This window comes from Octopus sinensis, linkage group LG11, assembly GCF_006345805.1.
Source record: "Octopus sinensis linkage group LG11, ASM634580v1, whole genome shotgun sequence".
Lineage (NCBI taxonomy): Eukaryota > Metazoa > Mollusca > Cephalopoda > Octopoda > Octopodidae > Octopus > Octopus sinensis.
This window is the reverse complement of record NC_043007.1, coordinates 17373286-17400785: the sequence shown is the minus strand read 5'-3', so window position 1 is coordinate 17400785 and position 27500 is coordinate 17373286. Positions and strand designations below refer to the sequence as shown.

Here is a 27500-nt window from a genome sequence, read left to right as displayed (position 1 = left end):
GGGCCTCACATTTCTTTCTTTCTTTCTTTCTTTCTTTCTTTCTTTCTTTCTTTCTTTCTTTCTCTCTCTCTCTTCTCTCTCTCTCCTCCCCCTCTCCCCCTCTCTCTCTCTCTTTCCAGGTGAGCAATCCATATATTCACATCTTCAGCAAGACCTCTGCTCCTGTCCCGCTATCATAGTTTTTTTTTTTATCCCTCTATTCTACACCCACTCAATTGAGGGGCCTTATCTTGCAGGTACTTTGGTGACCTCACCAGTGTTGGTGCCAGACAAAAAACATTCAGTACACTGAATGAAACCATGCTAAAGCAGGCATAGAATCTGGCAGTACCCTCTGGCTCGTCTGTTCTCGTTGAACCATCCAACCCATGCCAGCATGGAAAAGTAGGCATTAAATGATGATGATAATGAAGAGGAGGATGTGGAGTGGGAAGCGGGGAGGAGGATATACACACCATTTTATTTACTTGTGTTTTATGTCATATATTGTGGAGGCGCAATGTCCCAGTGGTTAGGGCAGTGGACTTGCGGTTGGAGGATCGCGGTTTCGATTCCCAGACCGGGTGTTGTGTGTGTTTATTGAGCAAAAACACCTAAAAGGTCCATGAGGCTTCGGCAGGGAATGGTGACGACCCCTGTTGTACTCTTTCGCCACAACCTTCTCTCACTCTCTCTTCCTGTTTCTTGAGTAATGCTGCAATGGACTGGCGTCCCGTCCAGCTGGGGGGAAACACATACGCCACAGAAACCGGGAAACTGGGCCCATGAGCCTTGTTAGGCTTGAAAAGGGTGACGTTTTTATCATTTTATGTAATATATTATAAAATATTGAGAAATATCTTTCAGTTATGGTATTGTGATTGATACCTTTCCCTGGATATATAGAACAAGCATTATATTTTTATCTTTTAGTCAGGTAGGAAGGCAGTGGCCATGACCTCTTGACCTTTAAGGAAGCTTTTGAGGCAGGTGGGAAGGATGGAGGAAGGAAGGTATCCTTGAACTGGAAGCCTGGTCAGAATGCTTGCAACACAGTGGCCTTTGCTAAAGATATCCAAAGTGCCAGGTGTTGGAATTAAACCAGGTGATGGATTAACTCTACCCACCCAAGATGTATGGAATATGCAGATGAGGTAAGTTTTCTGAAGATGGATACGCTCCCTGTTATGTTAGTAACCCTCACACATTTTCAACTAAGGAAAAAAGAAGGAAAGAGGAGAAAAAAGACAAAAAGGTAAGAAAAAAGAGGGGAAGAGAGAAAGAAAGCAAAAAGACTTTTAGTGATGACCACACCACACCTGCTTTTTTTTTTGAAGAGGCCACCATTCTTAAACCCTTTCCAATACAATGGTAAATGGCTAAATAAATAAATGGTGAATAGGAAGAGAGATCCTCCTTCTCTCTCTCTCTCTCTTTCTCTCTCTCTTTCTCTCTCTCTCCCTCTTTCCATCCATCTATCAGCCTATCTCCCTACCTGTATTTCTATCTATCCATCTCCATTGTCAATGGAACCTCACCCAAAAAACAAAAACATTGTTCTCTTCTTCTAAACAAACCCGCCCCCAAAACATCTGTTTCATATAAATGCACAAGCTGTTTGTATATTCACAAAATTTTATTTGACAAGTTCAAGAAATGAAGGAAAAAGCACCAATAATAATGCAGAAATAAAAAGATTTTTTCCAAAATTCTGACAACTTTTTTTCTCAGTATTCAATTTCTGTACATTACACCTAACACTCTACACACACACACACACACACAATCCACACCCACACCCACACACACCCACACACATCCACCCACACAGATATGAATGTATGTATGTATGTATGTAATATATATGTATGTATAAAAGAAATGGAAAGCAAAACAATGAATTGAACAATTAAATAATTTAATCATTAAATGATAAACTCAGTTCAATTTAATTAAACAAATGACTCATCTCATAAAGTACAGCTGTTTCCACTTCATTAGTAAAATGAAGTTTAACAAGAATAACAAAATCCCGTTTAAATATATAATGAGGTTTCATCATTATATATATATATATATTATATAATATATATATAATATATATATATCATCATCATCATCGTTTAACATCCGCTTTCCATGCCAGCATGGATTGGACGATTTGACTGAGGACTGGCGAACCAGATGGCTGCACCAGGCTCCATCTTGATCTGGCAGAGTTTCTACTGCTGGATGCCCTTCCTAATGCGAAACACTCCAAGAGTGTAGTGGGTGCTTTTTACATGCCACCGGCACAGGGCCAGTCAGGCAGTACTGGCAATGACCTCGCTTGAATGTTCTTTCACGTGCCACCAACACAGGTGCCAGTAAGGTGATGCTGGTAACGATCACGCACGAACGGTGCCTTTTACGTGCCACCGGCACGGAAGCCAGTTAGCCGCTCTGGCAATGATCACGCTTGGATGGTGCTCTTACCACCCTACTAGCACTGGGCACAGGTGCCAGTAAGGCGACGCTGGTAACGATCACACTCGAACGGTGCCTTTTATGTGCCACTGGCATGGAAGCCGGTGAGCCGCTCTGTCAATGATCACACTCGTATTGTGCTCTGTGCACGCCGCTAAACATATATATATAATATATATATATATATATATGAATGACAAGCTTCCTTAAATTACTGTCTCCTAAATCCACTTAAAAAGCATTGATTGGACTAGGGTTATAGAAGAACACCCTTGTCCCAAGATGCCACATTGTGGAACTGAGCCAGAAATCATGTGTTTTGGGAAGCAAACATCTTAACACCACACATCTATGCCTGCACCTATCTATTACATTATCTTTATTTGCACCACTGTTTGGTAAATCTATCTTATTTCATTGAGATTAGGAGGATTAAGTCGAAATAATACTTACACCTGGTTTCAGTAAATAATTAATGTATCAATCAAATCCAGCCGAGCTTCTTCGAAGAACAAACTAGAAAGGCAAAAATGAAGAAAACTTATAATGCAATACAGGTAGGTAATGTCACATTTAACAGCACAATAATATGGGTTTCCTTATATTTTAGTCACAAAACATGGAAGAATTACAAATTTGATTACATCTTGTCTTTTATCTTATTTTTTGGTTGTTTCAGTCACTGGACTATGGCCATGCTGGGGCACTGTTTGATTTATCTGACTAAAACTCAAACAAATCAGACCCAGCACATAGTGTGTCAGTCTCTGTTGCTGAACTGCTTAGTGACAGGGATGTAAATAACCCAATGCTGGTTGTCAAGTGAGTGGTGGGGAGAGACACATACACACACACATACACATGTATATATGTATATATGTACATATATATTTGTATAGCCATCCATCCATCCATCCATCCATCCATCCATCCATACACACACACACACACACACACACACGATAAGTTACCACACAGTTTCTTTCTACCAAATTCACTCACAAGACATTGGTTAGCCTGGGGCTATAGTGGAAGACATTTGCCCAAGGTGCCACACAGTGAGCTTGAAACTGAAACCATGGTGCTGTAAAATGAGCTTCTTCACCATGCAGCCATATCAAGTAAAACGATTGAGGAAGCTTCATAAATAACTAATTCAGTTCGCATATCCAAGCTTTACTCAATTTTCAAACAGCTGGATACTAAGTGTCCTGGTGATTGCTTTTTGTTCTGTCAGATCATATGAATATAAGCATACAAAATACAGACTTCTGAGAACACCAAATATACAGACAGGGATCTTTTCGGTTTGAACGGCAGTTTTTAACATAATTTCTAGGTAACAAAAAATTCTAAACTTCGTATACTGGTAGAATGTGTTTATAAAACATCTTTTTCTCTTGGCTTTCTTGAGAAAATTCTATAGTTTGTAAGATATTTGTTGTTTTTTTTCTTCAATTTCTGCAATTTCAACCAATCACTGACATCTATTGAGGTAAAAAAGCATTCTGTGCCGTATGAATATGTCCCTCGTTTAAGAAACAGATTGGGTTTATTTACATTTGTGAAGAAAAAAAGATACCCTTCCCCCCACCCCTAACCTAACCCAAACCCTAACTCTAACTAACCCTAACTAACTCTAACCCTAAAATAGATTGAAATGCAATAGATCGATACTAGGGTCATAATTATGGGTGACAATTTCATATGACACTGCTAGAAAAAACTGCCGTTCAAACCGAAAACATCCTATAGACAGATACATTGAGAGTGGTTTATAAAAACCTAAAATACCTTATTTTTTTAATAAAATATAGCTTTATCTACACCTGATAAAAAATTCAGGAAAGTTTCCAGAGGATAAGGAAGATAAATAAATAAATTAATAAATTAATAAACATCTCAATTCTCATCCTAAAATAAAACAAATAAGCATTCTTTATTAAATATTTTTCTAAACATGCCAAGGGAAGCTTAATGTGATAAACATAAAGATTATCAGGATTTCAAAATTTAAATGCTGAGAGATACATTTTTTATAAAAGTGCAAAGTAAGTAGCTAAGTTTACATGTAAACAGAGAAGTGTGTGGCATACATGAAGTGAACACATGTGGCGTGTACTTATAAGTTGCAAAAAGAATAAGTATCCACAACTGTAATATGAGAGATCTAGGTTCAATTCAGGGCTAAGAAGGGAAGGAACTTTTTAAGGCAGTGCTTCACAACAATTAGGTCTCACAATCTAGAAGTACTTATATTTATATCAATCTACACACACACACATACACACACATACAAACACACACACACACACACACACACACACACGTGCATGCACGCACATATATACACATGCATATACATATATTCACATAAATATATGCATATGTACATGTATGTGTGTGTGTATATATATAATATATATATATATTATATATATATATATATATATATATATTATATATATATATACACACATATATTATATACATATATTATATATATATATATATATATATATATATATATTATATACATATATACATACATATGTGTGTGTATGTATATATACAGCTTGGTTGCGTGGTAAGAAGCTTGCTTCCCCATCACATGGTTCCAGGTTCAGTCCCACTGCATTGCACCTTGGGAAAGCGTCTTCTACTATAGCCTCAGGCAGACCAAAGCCTTGTGAGTGGATTTGGTAGATGGAAGCTGAAAGAAGCCTGTCTAATACATACATATATGTATGTGTGTGTGTGCACATGTGTGTGTATATGTGTTTGTCTTCCCTAACCTTGTGACTTAGCAGTTTGACAAAAGAGTCCAACAGAATAAATGCCAGGCTTAGAAAAAATTAGTATTGGAGTTGATTCATTTGACTAAATATTCTTCAAGGTGATGCCTCAGTATGGCCACAGTCTAATGATTGAAACAAATACAAGATAAAAGGAGTGGCTATGTGGTAAGTAGCTTGCTTACCAACCACATGGTTCTAGGTTCAGTCCCGCTGTGTAGCACCTTGGGCAAGTGTCTTCTACTTATAGCCTTGGGCCGACCAAAGCCTTGTGAGTGGATTTGGTAGACAGAAACTGAAAGAAGCACGCCGTATATATGTATATGTACATATATATATGTGTGTGTGTTTGTGTGTCTGTGTTTGCCCCTCAAACATCGCTTGACGACTGATGCTGGTGTGTTTACATCCCCATAACTTAGTGGTTTGGCAAAAGAGGCTGATAGCACTAGGCTTACAAAGAATAAGTCCTGGGGGCGATTTGCTCGACTAAAGGCGGTGCTCCAGCATGGCCGCAGTCAAATGACTGAAACAAGTAAAAGAATAAAAGAATATATATATATATCATTCAACAGTATATTACTAATTGTGGCATGTAATTGGTTGGAATGTTACTGGTGGTTCTTAATGTTGATTCTTCAAAATTTTTGAGCAGTAGGTTTGAAGAATTCTCAATACACGTACATCAACTTTCTTGACACTGATGGTCCCGAACTGATGGTAATCAGCAAAAATTTTGAGCTGTAATTTCAAATTCCTATGTGCACCAGACTAATTTACTGGTACCTTGCATAGTTCAGTATTAATAAACTTTTTTCATCATCGTCATTATCATCATCGTTTAACGTCTGCTTTCCATGCTAGCGTGGGTTGGACGATTTGACTGAGGACTGGCAAACCAGATGGCTGCACCAGGCTCCAATCTGATCTGGCAGAGTTTCTACAGCTTGATGCCCTTCCTAATGCCAACCACTCCATGAGTGTAGTGGGTGCTTTTACATGCCACCAGCACAAGGGCCAGTCAGGTGGTACTGGCAACGCCCATGCTCAAATGGTGTTTTTTATTTGCCATCTGTACAGGAGCCAGTCCAGCGGCACTGGCAATGACCTCGCTCGAATGTTTTCTCACATGCCACCAGCACAGGTTCCAGTAAGGTGAAACAGGTAACGATCACGCTTGAATGGTGCTTTTTACATGCCACCAGCATGGAAGCCAGTTTGTTGCTCTGGCAACGATCTCACTCGTATGGTACTCTTAGCACTCCACTAGCACAGATGCCAGTCATCGAATTTGATTTCGATTTCGATTTCACTTGCCTCAACAGAGTTTAGTGTCCAATGTAGAGGCACCTGTATTTCATTTAATTATTTAAGGAAATTTGATATTTATTTAATTTAAAGTTTGAACAGCTCTGATTCAGAAAAATCGTCCAGAATGGCCTTGGAGCTAAAGATTCCAGAAAGTCGATGTTCTACTTGTATAGCCAAATGTAACTCTAGACTCGAAACCAACAATAATATGCTTATCAGTTATATACCATAAGGTGATGGTGCATGGCTTAGTGGTTAGAGTATTTGGCTCATGATCATAAGGTCCTGAGTTCGATTCCAAGTGGCAGATAGTATCCTTGAGCAAGACACTTTATTTCATGTTGCGTCAATTCACTCAGCTGGCAAAAATGAGTTGAACCTGTAAGTGAAAGGGCCAGCCTTGTCACATTCTGTGTCATGCTGAATATCCCTGAGAATTACGTCAGGAGCATGCTTGTCTGCAGAATGCTCAGCCACTTGCATGCTAATTTTACGAGCAGGCCATTCCATTGATTGGACCAACTTGTTGTAAAAGATGGAATACCAGTAGTATACGACATAACCAGTAATATACTACTCAACAATATAAATATATAACCACTCTATTTCTCATATTGAGAAAGAGAGAGAGAGAGAGAGAGAGAGAGAGAGAGAGAGAGAGAGAGTGTGTGCGCGTGTGTGCGCGTGTGTATGGCAATGTTGACAAATACCAACTGGCAGTATTCTACCTATGTGATCAACACCACATTAATAACTATTTCTTTCAATCCATGGTTTGAGAATCACAACTCTCTATAACACCTTCCAACTCAGCTTTATCAAACTGTAAACATACAAGCTAAACGCTTCGCAGGACTTCGGAATTGGTAACTGTGTCCCTGTAAGTGATCTTGAGTAATCTATATAGATACCATTGGTGGAACACATTCAACGTCTGAATGATCTTTCTCCTAGACAGACTGCTGTTGGCAGGACAACGCTCTGATTTACAATGTTCTATTTTAAATACTGCCAAATTAATAAAACTATATGTTCCGTACAAGCTCCAAAAAGAATTTTCAGACGAAAAAAAACCTCAAATTTTTATTGTAATTTAAGCGCTAATGCATTTAATGTGGCTCCAAGAAAATTTTAATTAATTAAGACTAAGGAATTATAAAACATTGGATCAACGCTGATATCTACTTTAGACAAGCAGGGGAAGCAACTCCAGCACACACACAAACCGAAATGAGTTGACTGTGGAAGAACCTAAAATTTCATTATTATCTCTCTCTATATATAAAGCTGAAGTTGTCTGTGTATGGCAGGTTTGGTAGCCTTCAACTAACACTATCTCCTCCGAGACCCTGCGGCGCAAGTTGACCAAAATTGAGAGTATGATAGAAGAAGGCTTGCTCTTCCTTCCGTAGAAGAAAAAATTAAAATCGAACCATGTTAACACCAAAAATAATTTACATCAAAAAGGTGCTTTTTTTCTATGAAAATCCCTATTTTTTACGATCTTTTGACTGCTGTGTCGCCATTTTTCGGTGTATTTCAACCAGAAAAATGTTCACTTAAAGAGAATAACAAGCTACATAATGCAAAATTTTTACTTTTCAAAAATTCCAATTCTAAAGGGTCGAAACAAACCTGAGCAACGCCGGGCAATACTGCTAGTAATTTAATAAAATTGAGAATAGGCTTGTAGTGAGAAGGAAAAATAATCTAATCTATGACACTATGACAACACCATCCATGATTATGTCTTATTAGATTTTCTCAACGAAGAATAATAAAGAGATCTTTAACAAAAAAATTACTATATGCATGTACAGTGACACTGACAAATTTACGCAACAACACTGCATAATGATCGAAGAAAAACTGTGCAGAGATGACATGTAGATGGGAAATAATTTGTAAAGTAAAATCTAAAGCATTCAATGCGAGAAAACTTTTGAGCTAATAAAAAAAAAATCTGTTCTTACTGAAATATTGTCGGTTGGAGATTACAGTTTAGACTTGGATGAACTTACCAGTCAGCACAGAGGATATAATCAAATTTCTCAGGGCATTTAAAGCTGTCTAAATCATTGTTCCACCGTAAAGATCTGTAAGGATAAATAAATAAATGAATAATTAAATAAATAAATAAATAAATAAAGTGTAAATCATTTTTTTTTTAGTTTAGGAATAGCGTGAATTATCTCCCCTCGCATAACGCATCTTGAAAGCGAACCGACTCGGATTTCATTTAAAGTTTCAATTAATGATTCATAAATTTCCGTATTTATGTGGGACAAAAATATATTTATTTCTTTATTGCCCATAGGGGGCTAAACATAGAGGGGACAAACAAGGACAGACAAAGGGATTAAGTCGATTATATCGACCCTAGTGCGTAACTGGTACTTAATTTATCGACCCCGAAAGGATGAAAGGCAAAGTCGACCTCGGCGGAATTTGAACTCAGAACGTAGCGGCGGACGAAATACCACTAAGCATTTCGCCCGGCGCGCTAACGTTTCTGCTAGCTCGCCGACCTAAAAAATATATATACTATAATTTTGTATTATTCATCAAAAAATGGTTCTCAATACATTCCCAGCAGTGGAACGTAATTCAGTGTAATTGTGTGTGTGTGCGCACACAGGCATGCAAGCTTGTTTGCGCGTGAGCAGACTTTTTAATAAAACCTTGACACTTAAAATATTTTGAATTCTTTATGCTAAGTGATACCATACCGAAATATATACTATATATATATATATATATATAATATATATATATATATATATATATATGATATAGCGAACACATTTCAAAGATAAGCTAGTGTCCAACTTTGTAGTGTGAAAAGAGCCTCACTTGTTAACAATTAGATTCCACATTTAACCAAGCAAGTTATGACACTTGGGGAAGGCATCAGTAAAAACATAACAGTTATGTATAGACTACTATTATATACATATATGTATATCACAGTGATCACCGTGACCGACCAGACTATCAGATGTTGCTACACATCACTGGTCACAATGCGCTTCGCATTGGTTTAGCCTTCAAATGATGCCACCCCGCTGGCTAAGTGAGCAGGACAATATATATATATATATAAATATGTTTGTTATGGACAGTCAGAGAGTGATCATTGCTTTTGCACCAATCTCAGTTTGGGAATGATGTCCAGTAGGTCTCTGCTTCTGTGTTCTGTAGTCGTGTGGGGCTGCACGGTGACCACATTTGTGCTGGTGGCATGGAAAAATCACCCTATACACACAGTAAAGTGGTTGGTGTATGCAAGGACACCCAACCATAGAAACCATGCCAAAATAGACATTGGTGCACGATGCAGTCCTTGGACCCAGCAAATCCTCTCAAACCATGCAACCCATGCCAGCATGGAAAAACAGACATTAAATGATGGTGATGATAAGGAGGAGGAGGAGGGTGATTTTCCTCCATAGTTTAATGACCATTATTATGCATTCACTTATTTTACTTCTTTTTTCTATCTAAATTACTTGAAGAACATTCTTTCAATACCTAAAAACTGTTCTCCTGCCCTTCATATAATTTTTCGCTACTTAGACAATAGTGTAATAATCACATTTTGATAAATACCATTATGTAGTAATTTAACCTAATTTAGCACAAATTTCACAACCTTTATTTTGACTAACTTTGAGACCCCTTTCTGTCATGACGGACCATGGGATTGCACCTAGAAAGTTACCCTCCTAGGTATAAGTCCAGGCAAGGTTGTTTGTGGAAGACCAGCAGTCGCCCATGCATACCGGCCTCCCCTCTACAAGGGGACGTCGCAACTCATTCCTACAGCTGGGTGGACTGGAACAACGTGAAATAAAGTGTCTTGCTCAACAACACAACACGCAGTCCGGTCTGGGATTCGAACTCACAACCTCACAATTGTAAGCTCACTGCTCTAACCACTGAGCCATGCGCCTTCACAACTAAACTAACTAAACGAAATAAATAATATTAATCTAACATCCATAGTTTCCCATTTTTAGTTTGTTGGATACCATTCTTTGAGGTTATTCTTCCTTATCTGTCATTATTCCAATTGATCCACAGTAGACTTAACAAAATTTATATGATGTCTACAGTGTCTTATCCAATTTCAAATGATTTCATTGCTTCATAATTTCACAATTTTTAATTACTTTAACTAAATTTTGGAATTCACAGGCACATTTAGGTCTTTTACCAAAACATCTTATAAAACTTATTCTTGGTTTAAATTTAAAACTAAATTCTCAAAATAAATTTGTACCTTTTCATAAATATAAATAAAACAGTTTAAGAACTGTTTAAATATTGATGTGAGTTATCTCCCTTGCGCATGAAATGAAACTTTTTACATTCTTTTTAAATTTAAATATCCTTGACCAATATGTTTAACTTTAGCCTTTTATTTAACCCTTTAGAATTTAAACCGGCCATATTTGTCCCAAATATTCTACTTGGTTTATGTTCAAACCAGCCAGATCTGACTTCTCACACTTACTCAACAACGTCATTGTAACAATAAACAATCACATCACTGAGATCTCAAAGCTTCAAGATAATGTGTGATTAATTCAAAACAGATCCGATATATAAAGTGTATCATCAATCCAGGCTAACAGAACAGTGATGTGAGCCAGCCTCATGTCAAGAGCCAGCTTATCATTTGTCCCATAATCAAAATACTGAAATTTACTACAGCAGGCTGTGTAATATAATGTCAGGTTTAGTGGAAAAAGCTGAATTTCTAGATAAAAGACAAGATTACCTGGCGTAGACTTCTGTGTCACCAAATATATTTCTTTTCTGATTATTCTTCACAATATGCCGGACATCTAAAACAGAAGCCAGAAATCCAATGAACCAATGTTATAAAAGAAAAGAAAGATACAATACGATAATTATGATTCTCAGAAGTGGGATGGGGGTACAAAAGGGGTACAGGAGGGGTGGCAAGAAAGGGACAAAAATGGGACAAGAGGAGGGACAGGAGAAGGTGTTTTTATCCTTTGTTGTTCATCTTTAAAAAAAAGACACATTAGGCAATGTTACCCAGAATACACTATCTTTTCATCATTTACTTGTCTCAGTTATTGGACTGTGGCCATGCTGGGGCACCACCTTCAAGGGTTTAGTTGAACAAGTTGACCCTACAGTTCTATATTTAAGAGATGAGGAATTATGTACATTATTTACATTATTTACATTTGATGGATATTTGTCCTCATCTCGCTTGTTGTTAACACAACATTTCGGCTGATATACCCTCCAGCCTTCTTCAGGTGTCTTGGGGAAATTTCGAACCTGGGTTCTCATTCCTAAAGTATTTTTCAATGTTATTATTATTAGTATTATTCTTAACCACTATGGGCACATGGCGTAGTGGTTAAGAGCGCATGCTACTAACCCCAAGATTCTGAGTTCGATTCCAAGCAGTGACCTGAACAACGATAATAATAATAATAATAACATCAAAAAGTACCTTAGGAATGAGAGCCCAGATTTGAAATTTCCCCAAGACACCTGAAGAAGGCTAGAGGGTATATCAGGCGAAATGTTGTGTTAACAACAAACAAGATGAGGACAAATATCCGTCGAATGTAAATAAGGTAAATAAAGTTGATCCTAATCCTTATCTTTAAAGTCTTGTACTTACTTTATCAGTCGCTTTTGCTGAACTGCTAAGTTATTGGGATGTAAACAAACTGACATCGGTTGTCAAGTAATGTTAGTAGTGAGAGGGACAAGCGCAATCATAAAGGTATACACATATACAAACATCATTACCATCCATTGTTAACTTAGGGGAAGCATTATACTTTCACTTTTTACTGGTTCTGACTGGTTGGCTGTGTCCATTGCTGTGTTATTGTTGGGATATCGTAGCTCTTTGTTCACAGCCTTTATTTCTGTGAACTCACTGACTGTATCCAACCTTCAATTGTCTACAAAGCCATAACATTTCAACTGAACATTAACCACAGATGACATACATACACACGCACATACATGCATACATACATACATACATACATACATACATACATGCATGTATACATACATACATACATACATACATGCATGCATGCATGCATACATACATACATGCATGCATGCATACATACATACATGCATGCATGTATACATACATACATACATACATACATGCATGTATACATACATACATACATACATACATGCATGTATACATACATACATACATACATACATACATACATACATGCATGCATGCATACATACATACATACATACATTCATGCATGCATGCATGCATGCATACATACATACATACATACATACATACATACATGCATGTATACATACATATATACATACATACATACATGCATGCATGCATACATACATACATGCATGCATGCATGCATACATACATGCATGCATGCATGCATACATACATATATACATACATACATACATACATACATACATATATACATGCATGCATGCATACATACATACATACATACATACATACGTGCATTCATGCATACATACATACAGACAGACATACATACAGACAGACAGGCAGGCAAAGACATATACATGCAGACACACACACACACACACACACACACACACACACATACGCACACACACACGTGTGCACAAACACACACACACACACAGAACTAAGCAGGGTGCAGTGAGGTGTGACTGAAATAATTATCTCCTTTCCTAGTTGACTAGGGCCTAATGAGATGTAACAGAGATGTCTAATGTCTGTTTCCGCTCAGCAGAATCCATTGATGTGTGACATGCATACAACCCTCCTACTAACAGAATAGGCTTCAATGAAGTGTGACTGATGCATTGAAGAACACCAGAGTCTTACATATGTAATATACCAAGATAAAAATCTTTGATCATCTGAGCATGTCCAAACAGGTATAGCTGTTGTGGTAATAAGTTTGCTTCCCAACCACATGGTTCTGGGTTCAAACTCACTGCATGGCACCTTGGGCAAGTGTCTTCTACTATAGCTCTGGGCCAACCAAAGCCTTGTGAATGGATTTGGTTGACAGAAACTGAAAGAAGGTGGTGAGCTGGCAGAAATGTTAGCACGTCGGGTGAAATGCTTTGCGGTATTTTGTCTGCCGCTACATTCTGAGTTCAAATTCCACCAAGGTTGACTTTGCCTTCCATCCTTTTGGCGTTGTTTAATTAAGTACCAGTTACGCACTGGGGTCGATATAATCGACTTAATCCGTTTGTCTGTCCTTGTTTGCCCCCTCTATGTTTAGCCCCTTGTGGTTAATAACGAAATAAGAAACTGAAAGAAGCTCGTTACACACACACACACACACACACACACACACACACACATATGTAAGTATATGTTTATGTGTGTGTGCCTTTGTGTTTGTATTGGTCTTGCACCACAGTTTGACAACTGATGTTGGTTTGTTTACATCCTGGTAACCTAGCAGTTCAGCATAACTGGCCGAGAGAATAAGTACCAGGTTTATAAAAACAAGTACTAGAGTTGATTTGTTTGATTGAACCCTTCAAGGCAGCGCCCTAGCATGGCTGCTGTCCAATGATTGAAACAAGTAAAAGATAGCAGATATATTGACAAAAGTTCTCTTAAGATAAACAACAAACAAGGGAGATGACTCCTACAAGAACTTCTGGACATAAGTGAATAAGTTATTTAAGAACCACGTACATTTCTTTTTTTTTGTTATATTCTTTCAAAAGCCACAATATGTGTTTAAAATAATATTTATATATAACAAGTTATACAGTGGCATATGTTACTGAGTCTTCATTTTTGCAGGTAATGCTTTAAAATATGGTTGGCAGAATGGTAAAGCTGTTTTAGGAAAAATAGCACTGAAACCCAACATTATCTCAGGAGCTGCATGGAATAATTTTGGGAGCCATATGTAACCCACAAACCACAGTTGGGTTACCACTTATGTAGAAAATGCAGATTGGAGTGGATCTGTTTTTCAAAATCACCTGGTCAAAGTAATGGGTATGTTTCATTATTATTTGTTCTCCTCCGCAAAACATCATCAACTCATTTGGCAAGATTAAGAGTGCTTAGCACACACACACACACATAGACGCATACATGTGTGTGTTGTGTGCGTGCATGTGTGTGCATAAGTGTGTGTGTCCTGGGTATGACTTTAAACTGCATCTGCTAGTGGGGCCTTGATCTGGGAATCTTAGGGTTTGGGGAGTGTGGAAGCACCTCTTAGCCACTATTGTTCCAATGTTTACTCTGATCCAGAATAGTAGCACCTGTAAGGGTCCCAACTCTGGGTTAATTTTGCCAATCGCTACATTCTGAGTTCAAATTCCACTGGGGTTGACTTTGCTTTTCATCCTTTCAGGGTCGATGAAATAAGTACCAGTTACACACAGGGGTCGATGCAATTGACTTAATCCCTTGCCCCAAATCTGAGGCCTTGTGCTTCCTTCAAATCGACATTACCTGAACAGGTGTACAGTGTGCCAAATGCCAGGTGCTGAAGTGATTGCATAGCAATGTGAGATGAAGTATTTTGCTCAAGAACACAATACACCACCCGATCTAGGAATTGAAACCATGAACTTGCAATCATGAATGCAAACACCCTAACCACTAAGCCATGCATTCTCACTACATATGTACACACATACACACGCACACACACACACACACACACACACACTCACACATACACGTATGTTTGTGTGTATGAATGTATGTATAAATCATTTGCCACTGATGGAGTAAGAAATGCAAAAAAGAAACATTAGTGAATCTGAGAAAAGAAAAGCTGAAATAAGGACAAAACTTACTTTTTATGGAATTTTCATTGCCATCTGTAATTTCAACATAGGTGGCACTGCTTGATGCTGCTACCTGTAAATGACAAATAATTTTTTTTTAGTTATCAATAACAATCACTGAATAGCTTATGTTAATGGTTGTGGTTATTGTTGTTGTGTTGTCTAGATCCTATTTAGCCCTGAGTAGCCCTTTCATCAAGGGTAGTCCAACTGTGACCAGCTTGTCTTTTTAGGGCAATCTAGGACTACATTATCTGGTGTAGTCCTATATAGTCATAAAGAGCATAATTTGAGGGAATTTTGGCTGTTCTTCCAAGCTAGTTGAGTGACCAATGATGTTGATACTGATTTGACCCCCAAGCGTGAGCTGATTCAGCAGATCTATGGTCAATAAGGCGGCGAGCTGGCAGAAATGTTAGCACACCAAGTGAAATGCTAAGAGGTATTTCGTCTGTCACCACGTTCTGAGTTCAAATTCCGCTGAGGTCATATATTATATATATATGTAGATAGATAGATAGATAGATACATACATACATACTTACATATATATTTATATATAACTATATATAATGTATATTATATACATTCATACATAGTATATATACTTACGTACATATTATTTCATTTCATTTAAGAAAAATGTTGTTCTATGCTAGCATGGGTTAGATGAATATATTACTGAAGCAGTGTATTACAGTTGGTTGCTCTTCCTGTTGCTAACCCTTATTTGTTTTTCACGTGAGGAAGAGATTTCTTATCCCAAATGTCTTCAAAGGTGCAAAGCCAACAGACGATTTGTTGACAAGGGAAAGAGAACAACATCACAGCTTCTAGCAAAATAATTTTCAGAGAAGCACAGATGTAAACAGATGCATAGACACACACATGCACATACACCCTCATATACATCATCATCATCATCATCGTTGACGTCCGCCTTCCATGCTAGCAGGGGTTGGACGATTTGACTGAGGGCTGGTGAACCAGATGGCTGCACCAGGCTCCAATCTTGATCTGGCAGAGTTTCTACAGCTGGATGCCCTTCCTAATGCCAACCACTCCGAGAGTGTAGTGGGTGCTTTTACGTGCCACCAGCATGGGGGCCAGTCAGGCAGTACTGGCAATGACCTTGCTTGAATCTTTTTACACATGCCACTGGCACAGGTGCCAGTAAGGTGATGCTGGTAACGGTCACGCTCGAATGGTGCCTTTTATGTGCCACCGGCACGGAGGCCAGATAGCTGCTCTGGCAACAATCACGCTCGGATGGTGCTCTTAGCATGGGCAGAAGTAACAGAGTGACCCAAGGGCTGAGAGTTTCAAGTACTGGCATTTACCAAACTAGTCACCAAATCTGTACATACAAATATATATTGTACAGTGGGCTTCTTTCAGTTTCTGTCTATCAAGCCAACTCATCAGGCTTTGGTCAGCCTGGGGCTAAATTAGAAGGCACTCGCCCAAAGTATGGCACAGTAGGTCTGATTCTGAAGCCAGGTGTCTTGTCTGTGTCTCCATGCAACCATATTCCGATCAAGCTGAGTCCTGAGGAGAATATACTTCCCTTATGATTTCTAATAAGACCAGATCTATTCCACTCTGCAGTTTCTCTATTCTTAGCATATCTTGATCCTATTACAGTTATTTCCCTTGCTTGCTGTTTTCAGATTTTAAACATTCTTAAAATAAATAAATAAATAAATGCACCCTTTTAAAGCCTAGCCAGGCTCATGGGTCCAGTTTCCCGGTTTTAATGGCGTATGTGTTCCCCAGCTGGACGGGACGCCAATCCATTGCAGCGTTACTCATTTTTGCCGGCTGAGTGGACTGGAGCAACGTGAAATGAAGTGTTTTGCAAAAGAACATAACGCGTCGCCCGGTCCAGGAATCGAAACCACAATCTTACGATCATGATGCTGACACCCTAACCACTAAGCCACGCAACTCCACTTTAAACATTGTTAGAAGGAGTTTTTGTCTACTAATCACTAGGATAACTTTACTTGATCTGAATTTTACTACCCATGATATTATATATGTGGGGCCCTACCAAATTCATCCCTCCTGTACATCAGCTCCCAAACATGTTGATTCTTCCTCATAAGAACCTGCCCGAGATGCGGGCAGAGCGACGAAACCATTCTGCATGCAATCGTGCAGTGTCCAACAATCTCCGACCTGTGGGCATATGTCGAACGACGTGTCGGTTTATCAGCCGAGTCTATCGTTAATGTTTTCACGCCTCCTTCCTTCAAACGGGAAGGAAGAGCTATTTTCATCATACTTGTGGCTATGGCGAAAGAATGTATCTGGTGGACGCGCCTAAAAAGATTAGAGACAAACACTTTCCTCTCTGGTCAATCTCTCATCAACTTCTTCAAGTATCACTTGAAGAGGAAAGTGAGAGTAGAGAGGCAAGTTTTGTCTAGTGAATGTTTTAAAAAAAGATGGGAGAATGTAACAAGGATGGCACATATAAATGACGAAGCCACCTTGACTATGATCCTATGAACCGTAAAAATTAATACAGAGAGTTGCTTATTTGTAAAAAAAAATATAACATGTGACTTCGTTGACCGAGGTTACTGTGGTCTTTTCCGTAGGCTTTTCTTTCCATGGGTAAACCTCACCTGTCCTCCCCTTTACACTTTATATTGACATTTCTGTGATAACGATCCCTATTGATCGATTTTTTTCCTTTTCCTTTTATTTTCTATCCCACTCCCATTTTTTGTCCTCTTTCTTTCCTTTTACGATCCCTTTTGATCGAAAACCAAACCCCCTTTTTTTACCCCCAAAAGAAAAGCTCTACCTTGTAATTTGTCCTGTCTGTGTGCAGCCCTGTGTGGCTAATAAAGAAACATATCTATTTATCTATCTATCTATCTATCTATCTGTCTAACTATCTATCTATTCATCTATCAATCCATCTATCTATCTATCTATCTATCCATCAATCCATCTATCTATCTATCTACCTATCTATCTATCTATCTATTAATCCATCTATCTATCTATCTACCTATCTATCTACCTATCTATCTATCTATCTATCTATCTATCCATCTATCCATCTTTCTATATATCCATCTATCTATCTATCTATCTATCTATCTATCTATCTTAATCTCTTCTCTCTCTCTCTCTCTCTTTCTCTCTCTCTTTTTCCATCTCTCAATCTCCTGCAGTAAGTTTGAACATAAACAACAGCATAAAAAAAGAAAATCAATGGCACCATGTGATGAAGACAGGAAGCTATTGGCTCCATGTGCCAAGATTGAAGTATTGGCTCAGTGTGAGATTGTGAAGGAAAGCAGAGAGGCAGAGAGGCAGAGGTAGAGATAGACAGAGAGTGAGAGAATGAGAGGGGGAAACAAAGTGACAGAAAAAAGGCAACAAAGATGAGAGATGAGAGATAAAGATGGCCGAAAAAAAGATGGAAAAAGAGATAGAGAGAAAAAAGCAGATAAACAGAAAGGAATGAAGAAAATAAAAGGTGTAGGTGAGGGAGAGGGATCAGTATGGTATATTATGCACACAGTTTATATTTCTGTGTTTAATTAATTCATTTCCATTAATTAGTGTCACAGCTTAATGCTTGATGACTTGGTAAGACTGTCTTGAAGCAGAGATGCACACTCCGACATCTGGCAGCTGACTTGGCAGACACCCATAAAATTATCAACCATCTTACAAACAATAACTCTGATCACCTTTTCAAACTCCACCTGTCTAACACCCATGGACAGGTTTACAAAGTCAGAAAACAGCACAGCTCCCATGACTTTCAGAAATATTTTTTCACGCTAAGAGTTGCTGAAGCATGGAACAAACTGCCGGCATCAGTTGTTAGTTGTCGGAGCACTGCATCCTTCAATACTTCCATGCTTCCTGAGATTCGCCAACGCTACACCTGATTTCCTCTCCTCCATACACACGCAAGCATGTATCTGACTCATACACTGTTCACTTTCCAGACATCTGTACATTACTGCATATGTTTTATATGCACTTTTGACAAGTTGTGGTGCACCTGAGCACTGTATACAATAATTTCATTATTATTATTATTATATGCAGCATTTCTGAACTTTCAGGGGTTCAGTTTCTGAAAGTTGTAGGGATCACTGTAACTGATGGGAGTTTTGTTAATTTGCAGCGTGAGATCAAATCCCACTTTAGATATGTTTCTTTATTAGCCACACAAGGCTGCACACAGACGGGACAAATTACAAGGTAGAGCTTTTCTTTTGGGGATAAAAAAAAGCGGGGTTGGTTTTCGATCAAAAGGGATCGCAAAAGGAAAGAAAGAGGAAAGCAAAAGAAAAAAAAAGTGGTGGGGGGGAATAAAAATAAAAGGAAAAAGAAAAAAATCGATCAATAGGGATCATTATCACAGAAATGTCAATGTCGACCACTCTATACAAAACTGGTGCCCTATCCATAGTGATGTCACTCAACCACTTCCTGATAATTTCCAGAACACTGCCAGCATCTTGTAGTAATGACAGCGGCAGATGAAACAAAAAGTAAAAGACACATTCAACTTGTAGGATGTGGACATAAAAGAGTTGGAATTTTGTTTATCTTTTAATGGTTTCTGTTATTGGACTGTGGCCATGCTGGGGCACCACTCTGAAGACTTATAATTAATCATGTCAACTCCAGTACTTATATCAGTCCAGTAAGTGCAGGCATGGCTGTGAAGTGGAAAAAGCTGGATTCCCGGCCGTATGGTCTCAGGTTCAATCTCAGTGTGCAACACCTTGTGCAAGTGTCGTCTTCTATTGCCCTGGGCCAACCAAAGCCTTGTGAGTGGATATGGTCGGCAAAAACTGAAAGAAGCCTGTTGTATAAATATGCATATGTGTGTGTGTGTGTGTGTGTGTGTGTGAGTGTGTGTGTGTGTGAGTGTGCATGCACGTGCACATGTGTGTGTGTATGTGTGATTGTGTATACCCTTGTCTTGACATCACAAGATGGTTGTAAATGAGGATCGGTCACGCAAATGATGTTGTTCACTTCTAGTCTTCTGTGAGATACACATCTGACCAAAGGGAAAAATATTACCTTACTTGGAAACAGGCGAGGGTTGGTGACAGGAAGGGCATCCAGCTGTAGAAAACACAACTCAACAAATTCTACCTGACCCATGCAAACATGAAAGTGGATGTTAAATGATAATAATGATGTCGATGATGATGTATACTTATTTTAACACTTGGGGCACATGGTCTAGTTGTAAGGATGTTGGGCTCACTAACATAAGATCATGGGATCAATTCCTGAACTGGACAATGTATTGTATCCTTGAGCAAGGGGCATCATTTCATGCTGCTCAGATATACTCAACTGAAAATGTGTCCCAGCACAACTGCTGGTGCAGCTCTTTCTGCCTCCAGATGTTACATCCTTGGCATCCCACGGGGTCAAGAATGGGTGGGCCAAGGGTATGTCTGTGTCTGCTTGTGACTACATAAGAACCTAAAACAATGAGTAAAGGTATGGTAGAAGCTGCCAAGTCATCATCATCATCATCATTGTTCCACCGTGGTTGAGACAATGGAATTTACTATGTTACGCCAGACTTCATGGTCCATCATAGCATTAGGGAGGTCTTGTTGCTGGATGCCTGTATCCCTGGAGATTACATCAGGGTAGGAGAGTGTGCGCCCTCTGGTATTGCGAGTAGATGGCTTCCAGAGGAGAAGAGTAGAAATTGCCTCGTTTTCAGCTCTACAACAATGTCCAGCAAACTGGACTCTTCTACCTTTCACAAGAGATGATACAGGTGGTAGTTTCCCCATATATTTGTACTTTGGTTGGATGATGCTTCCACGAGAGATTTTGAGCTCTCATAAGGAGGCGAGTGTAAGTTCCATCCAACTGCCTCTCAAGCTTCTTTGATAACGTCCAGGTTTCTGAGCCATATTGTAGAATTGGTTCGACTGTGGCTTTGAAGATTTTAAGTTTGAAATCTCTACTTAGATTTGATGACCAGGTCTTATGCATATCATTACAGGCTGACCAGGCCATACCCTTTCTAGTTAGAAAATCTTTTTCAGATGATGATATGTATGACCCAAGATATTTGTAATCAGTCATACTCATCTGCAAATGGAAGCTAAGCTTTTCCTTCATTTTATTTCATCATCATTATCATTTAGCATCCATGTTCTCCACTGGAATGGGCTAGACTGTCATTTATAATTTATTCTTAATTTATTTTACTAATTTCTGTTCACTGAATGGCTAAGTTACCTTTCAATTAAAGGGACACAAAGGTGGTGAGCTGGCCAAATCGTTAGCATGCCAGGCAAAATGCTGAACAGCATGCTACCCATCTTAATGTTCTGAGTTCAAATTCCACCAAGGTCAAATTTTATCCTTTCGGGGTTTTTAAAATAAGTACCAGTTGAACACTGGAGTCAATGTAATTGACTTACCCCTCCCCCTGAAATTGCTGGCCTTGAGCCAAAATTTGAAACCAATGAAAGGAGACAAAACTCAACACATCCCTTTTACACCTGTCTATATGCATATCTATTACATAAAATCTGTTCTGTCTATCAGTGTGTGTGTCTTCTAGGATCTCGGGCATCCTCCATCCAATTGCACTGAAATTTGATATGTAGATACCGACGGTATCAGGGCTTGTAAAAGTCTTGAAAAAATTACAAAAATTGATTCCAGGTGAGAATGCGATCAATAAAGCCGTTTTTGTCCTGCTTTTCTTCCATCAACCTGTACATAACTGCACCTTCCATTTTTTTGTTGTTTTTGTCCTGCTTAAAGGCACGTTTCTTTCCTGCCAAGCTTACTTTAAACTCTTCGGTTGCATACTTGTGTGAATAAAATCGTTTTTCTTTGGAATAGAAAAAAAGTCTATCTTTATTTCTTCTTTTGCTGGTGTCTCAAATTTAGGCTAAATCAGTGTTTCTCAAAGGGGAGGCCTATGGAACGGTCGGACAAGTTGTTTTGAGAAAATTTGGTTTAAATGTTTGACAACTCAGCACCGTCCATTGGACGCGGGGGGGGGGGCTTTTGCTTGTATATTTATATGATGAGTTTCTAAAATGGCACTACCTTCTAAATTCCACTCACAAAGTAATAATCAACTTGAGACTATGGCAGAAGACACCGACTCAAAGTACTATGCAATAGAATTGAACTCTGGACCATAACCAAACTTTATAACCTCATAGTATGTTCCTGCAGCCATCAATAAATAAAACAAATGACAAAAATTTTTAAAAAGAAAAGAGAAATGGTTACTTACACAGATTCCTGCAAGACATGTCATCCCACCACCAAGTTCACAGATCCTTTTACCACTGAAGAAAATAAAATATGAATATATATTTTTAGGACGACAAATTAATATTTATCTTAGAGGCATGATTAGATTAATTATATTTTAACAGGATTGATAACTCAGGTAATTACGACTTGAAATTCATAAAAAACAACAACAACAAAAAACTATTTTTCTCAGGGCCCTAGGAGTCATAACTGAAGTGACTGGTTAGGATATTTGGCTCATGATCATGAGGTTGTGAGTTCAATTCCTGGTGGTGCATTGTATCCTTAAGCAAGACACTTTATATTGCATTGCCTCAGTCCACTCAGCCGGCAAAAATGAGTGGTACAAGCACTTACCAAAGGTGTTTCAACTGTGATTAACACACCTTTATTTTTAGAGACAGTGTATCTAGAGCTACATTATCCAATGTGTTATTCCTCTTTCTTTTTTAAGCAAAGGGTGAATACAAGAAATATTAACTGCTGTTTCTAACAAGAAGCATGCATATGAATAGGTTCCTTGTTTGGTCTGAGAACATGAGCTATTATCATCTAACTCCAAGTTAGCTCTTATAATCATCATCATCATCATCATCAACGTTTAACGTCCACTTTCCATGCTAGCATGGGTTGGATGATTTTGACCGAGGGCTGGCAAACCAGATGGCTGCACCAGACTCCAATCTGATCTGGCAGAGTTTCTACAGCTGGATGCCCTTCCTAACGCCAACTACTTCAAGAATATAGTGGGTGCTTGTTACATGTCATTGGCACGGGGGCCAGTCAGGTGGTACTGGCAATGACCTCGCTCGAATCTTTTTACACGTGCTACCGGTACAGGTGCCAGTGAAGCAACATTGGTAACGATCACTTTCGAATGGTGCCATTTTACATGCTGCGGGTATGGAAGCCAGTTGGCTGCTCGGATGGTGCTCTTGGCACCCTACTAGCACAGGCATAAGTGCCAGTAAGGTGATGCTGATAATGATAAATGCATTCTGAGTGTAACCAACTTCTCTTTTATTTAATACTTCTACAAAATTATTTAATGTGTCCTACCTGTTTTAATAAAGTAGGCTGTGATATGAAAAGTACATAGCTTCTGTTTCTAGTAGATCAAGTGACTATGTGAAGACTCTCTTGTTAGTTTGCAAGGATATAGGTGAAATGGCTTATTGTCATATTTCTTGTGTAATTGTAATTTATTAGAATCTTGTCTGGCATTCTTACCTGAACATACTGCGGTGCTTTAAACAGTAATAAGCAAGAACTTCCTCTGATGGCCAAATACCTAGGAAAAGGAAAATAGCAAAAATTTTCTTTAAAAAAATTTTCTTTCTAGGTTTGAATTAGGTTTCAGAAGATTTTAACATGTTTTGTAGTAAATCTCAAGCTGGAATTTAAACAAATCTAAAAGTGCAAATTTGATTAAAACTAAAAATACATACATACATGCATGTATGCCTACATACATACATACATATGTATGTACGTACATACATACATACATACATACATACATACATACATACATACATTCATACATACATACGTATGTACGTACATACATACATACATTCATACATACAAACATTCATACATACATAGATACATACATACATACATACATACATACATACATACATACATACATACATACATACATAATACATACATACATGCATGCATGCACATACATGCATACATAAGGATGCTTCCCAACATCTGATTCATTCAGGCCCACTGCATGGCAATTTGACAGATGTCTTCTAATTAGCCTAAGGCTGAGCAAAGATTGTGATGGATCTGGTAGATGGAAACGAAAGAAGCCCATTGTATATAATATATATATATATATATATATATATATATATATATTAGATCTATATATATATATATATATATTATATATGTATGTATGTATATTATATATGATGTCTAATATATATATTATATATATATATATTATATATATGTATGTAGTATATATAAATGTAGTATATATATATATATATATATATATATATATATATCTATATATATATATATATATGTATGTATGTATGTATGTATATATATATATATGATGATGTGTGGTATATATATATATATACACATACATAATATATATATATATACTGTGTGTGTGTATATGTGCATGTCTGTGTATCTGTGTGTCTGTGTTTTTTCCCCACCAATGCTTGACAATCAATGTTGGTGTTTACATCCCTCTAACTTAGCAGTTCAGCAAAAGAGACCAATAGAATAAGTACCAGGCTTAAAAAAATAAATAAGTACTGGGGTCAGTTCATTCAACTAAAAGTTCTTCAAAGCATGTACCCCAGCATGGCCACAGCCTAATGACTGAAACAGGTAAAAGATTAAAGATATAACCTATGCCAGCTTGGAAGGAAGATGTTAAATGATGATGAAAATTTATAAGAATGAAAAGAATCATCATCTCAAAACATTAAACTGTACCTAAAATTGGGGCTAGTAAACTCTTATATTATGCCTCAACTGACTGAGGGTATAGTATTGAGGGAGGTGAGACAAGTGTCTTGCTGAAGAGGTGATACATGGCTGCCCTAGTTGGACAATATTCCTCTTAAACAACATGCCTTAAAGCTTATCCTCACAAATCTCTCTCTCTCTTTCACTCTCTCTCTCTCTCTCTCTCTCTCTCTTTCACTCTCTTTCTCTCTCTCTCTCTCTTTCTCACTCTCTCTCTCATCCCTGATCTTTGGCAATCTAGTACAGTGTATCCCATCCCTAAGAAAGGTAACCTCTATGATTCTGCTAATTATCAATCTATCACTCACACTTGCAAAATATCAAAGAAGGTGATTTAAAACCATATTCTTCGACGTTGGGAATTCTTTTCCTTCCTTGATGATAGCCAATATGTCTTGTGTGAAACCAAATATGCAGGAAATCTGGTCTCCTATGATACTCACCTTTGAGAAAATTGGTGAATCTAATGGTGTTGCATTTAACACTAACAAAGAAATTTGCTGCATCTTACAGGTAAATATGCTTGTTAAGCTTCCTACCTATTTGCATTATCTAATCGCTCAAAGTAGATGGAACACATGGAAGAGGGAGACCCAGGAAGACATAGGACAAAGTACTGAAGGACGATCTCAAGATGCTGAAATTTTCAGATGAGATGACAAAGGACTGAGATACCTGGTACCTTGCTGTACTCAAGAAGACCCGTATTCCACAGCAGAAGTGCTAAGGCCACTTTCTCCAATGGACAGGATTGGCCTGTGAGAGTCCTGTGTTGGTGCCACATAAAAAGCATTCATGCTGGTGTCATGTAAAAGCGTTTGTGTGGTGTCATGTAAAAGCGTTTGTGTGGTGTCATGTTAAAAGCACCCAGCACATTCTGTAACGTGGTTGGCATTAGGAAGGGTATCCAGCCATAGAAGCTGTGCCAAAACAGACTGGAGCCTGGTGCAGCTCTCCAGCTTGCCATCTCTGGTCAAACCATCCAACCCATGCCAGCATGGACAACGGACATCTATATATATAAAGCTGAAGTTGTCTGTGTATGGCAGGTTTGGTAGCCTTCAACTAACACTATCTCCTCCGAGACCCTGCGGCGCAAATTGACCAAAATTGAGAATATGATAGAAGAAGGCTTGCTCTTCCTTCCGTAGAAGAAAAAATTAAAATCGGACCATGTTAACACCAAAAATTATTTACATCAAAAAGATGCTTTGTTTCTATGAAAATCGCTATTTTTTATGATTTTTTGACTGCTGTGTTTCAATCAGAAAAATTTTCACTTAAAGAGAATAATAAGCTACATAATGCAACATTTTTACTTTTCAAAAATTTCAATTCTAAAGAGTCGAAACAAACCCGAGCAATGCCGGGCGATACTGCTAGATAATGATGATGATGATGTTAATGACTTTCTACAAAGCTCAGTTGAGATACACAACAGAATATTGCTCTTGAACTCTGCTGCTGCTGTTAGACATACAAACATTCTGTATTGCATCCAAAAGAAAGTCAAGCGACTGACTGGTATGAAGTCACCTGTAGCGTATCTGATATCCTTACTGTTTGAGAGACACATTAGGAATGATCTCGTTTGAGATTACAACCATCTTTGGCTAGTTTGACCCTGTTGCGTCCACTGCTCTGATTGGTTGGCATTTGGCGCAGTTTGTGTTTCGACTTATTTCTTGTTAGCCTTTGCTCACTTTGGATTTTCTACCATTTCTACAAAAGATTTTGGCTGTGTACCACCTCCACAAAAGCCCATCCAACATACTTGTCTTTCCTTCTCACTTCATCTACATGAACTCCACCCCACCTCCCACCTCTAGACCCCATACTAAATGCTTTGCTCTATCCTCTTTTCTAGAGCATCAGTTTTTGGTAATTTCCTCCTCGTTAACGTTTTGCCTCAAGTCGTAGACTTAAAATTGTTCAAAACGAACATAAGTATAATGAGTTTTACCAGTCTTGGAAGCTTGTAAAGGTTAAGGACACAGCTCCTCCCATTTGACTAAGCCACTAAATTTCTTTTATAATGATGATGATGATGATGTTGGTGATGATGTTGGTGATGGTGATGATGATGATGACAATGGTGGTGGTGGTGATGATGATGATGATGATGATGATGATGATGATGGTGATGATGATGGTGATGATGATGGTGATGATGATGACAATGGTGGTGGTGGTGAAGATGATGATGATGACGACGACGACGACAATAGTGGTGATGATGATGATGATGGCGACGGTGGTGGTGGTGATGATGTTGACAATGGTGATAGT

At 38.2% G+C, this 27500-nt stretch overlaps 1 protein-coding gene across 1 annotated transcript in view; it reads right to left on the bottom strand.

The window, feature by feature from the left end:
- The window catches only part of LOC115217253 (calmodulin-lysine N-methyltransferase-like), a 113571-nt gene that overhangs the window by 3432 nt on the left and 82639 nt on the right, over nucleotides 1–27500 (bottom strand). The window contains exons 4-9 of the mRNA XM_029786893.2: nucleotides 23928–23988; nucleotides 22675–22729; nucleotides 15402–15465; nucleotides 11335–11401; nucleotides 8573–8647; nucleotides 2899–2961 (exon numbers count right to left, since the gene is read on the bottom strand). Of these exons, the coding sequence (XP_029642753.1) occupies nucleotides 2907–2961; nucleotides 8573–8647; nucleotides 11335–11401; nucleotides 15402–15465; nucleotides 22675–22729; nucleotides 23928–23988 (377 nt within the window). The 3' untranslated portion in view covers nucleotides 2899–2906. The remainder of the gene's footprint in view (nucleotides 1–2898; nucleotides 2962–8572; nucleotides 8648–11334; nucleotides 11402–15401; nucleotides 15466–22674; nucleotides 22730–23927; nucleotides 23989–27500) is intronic.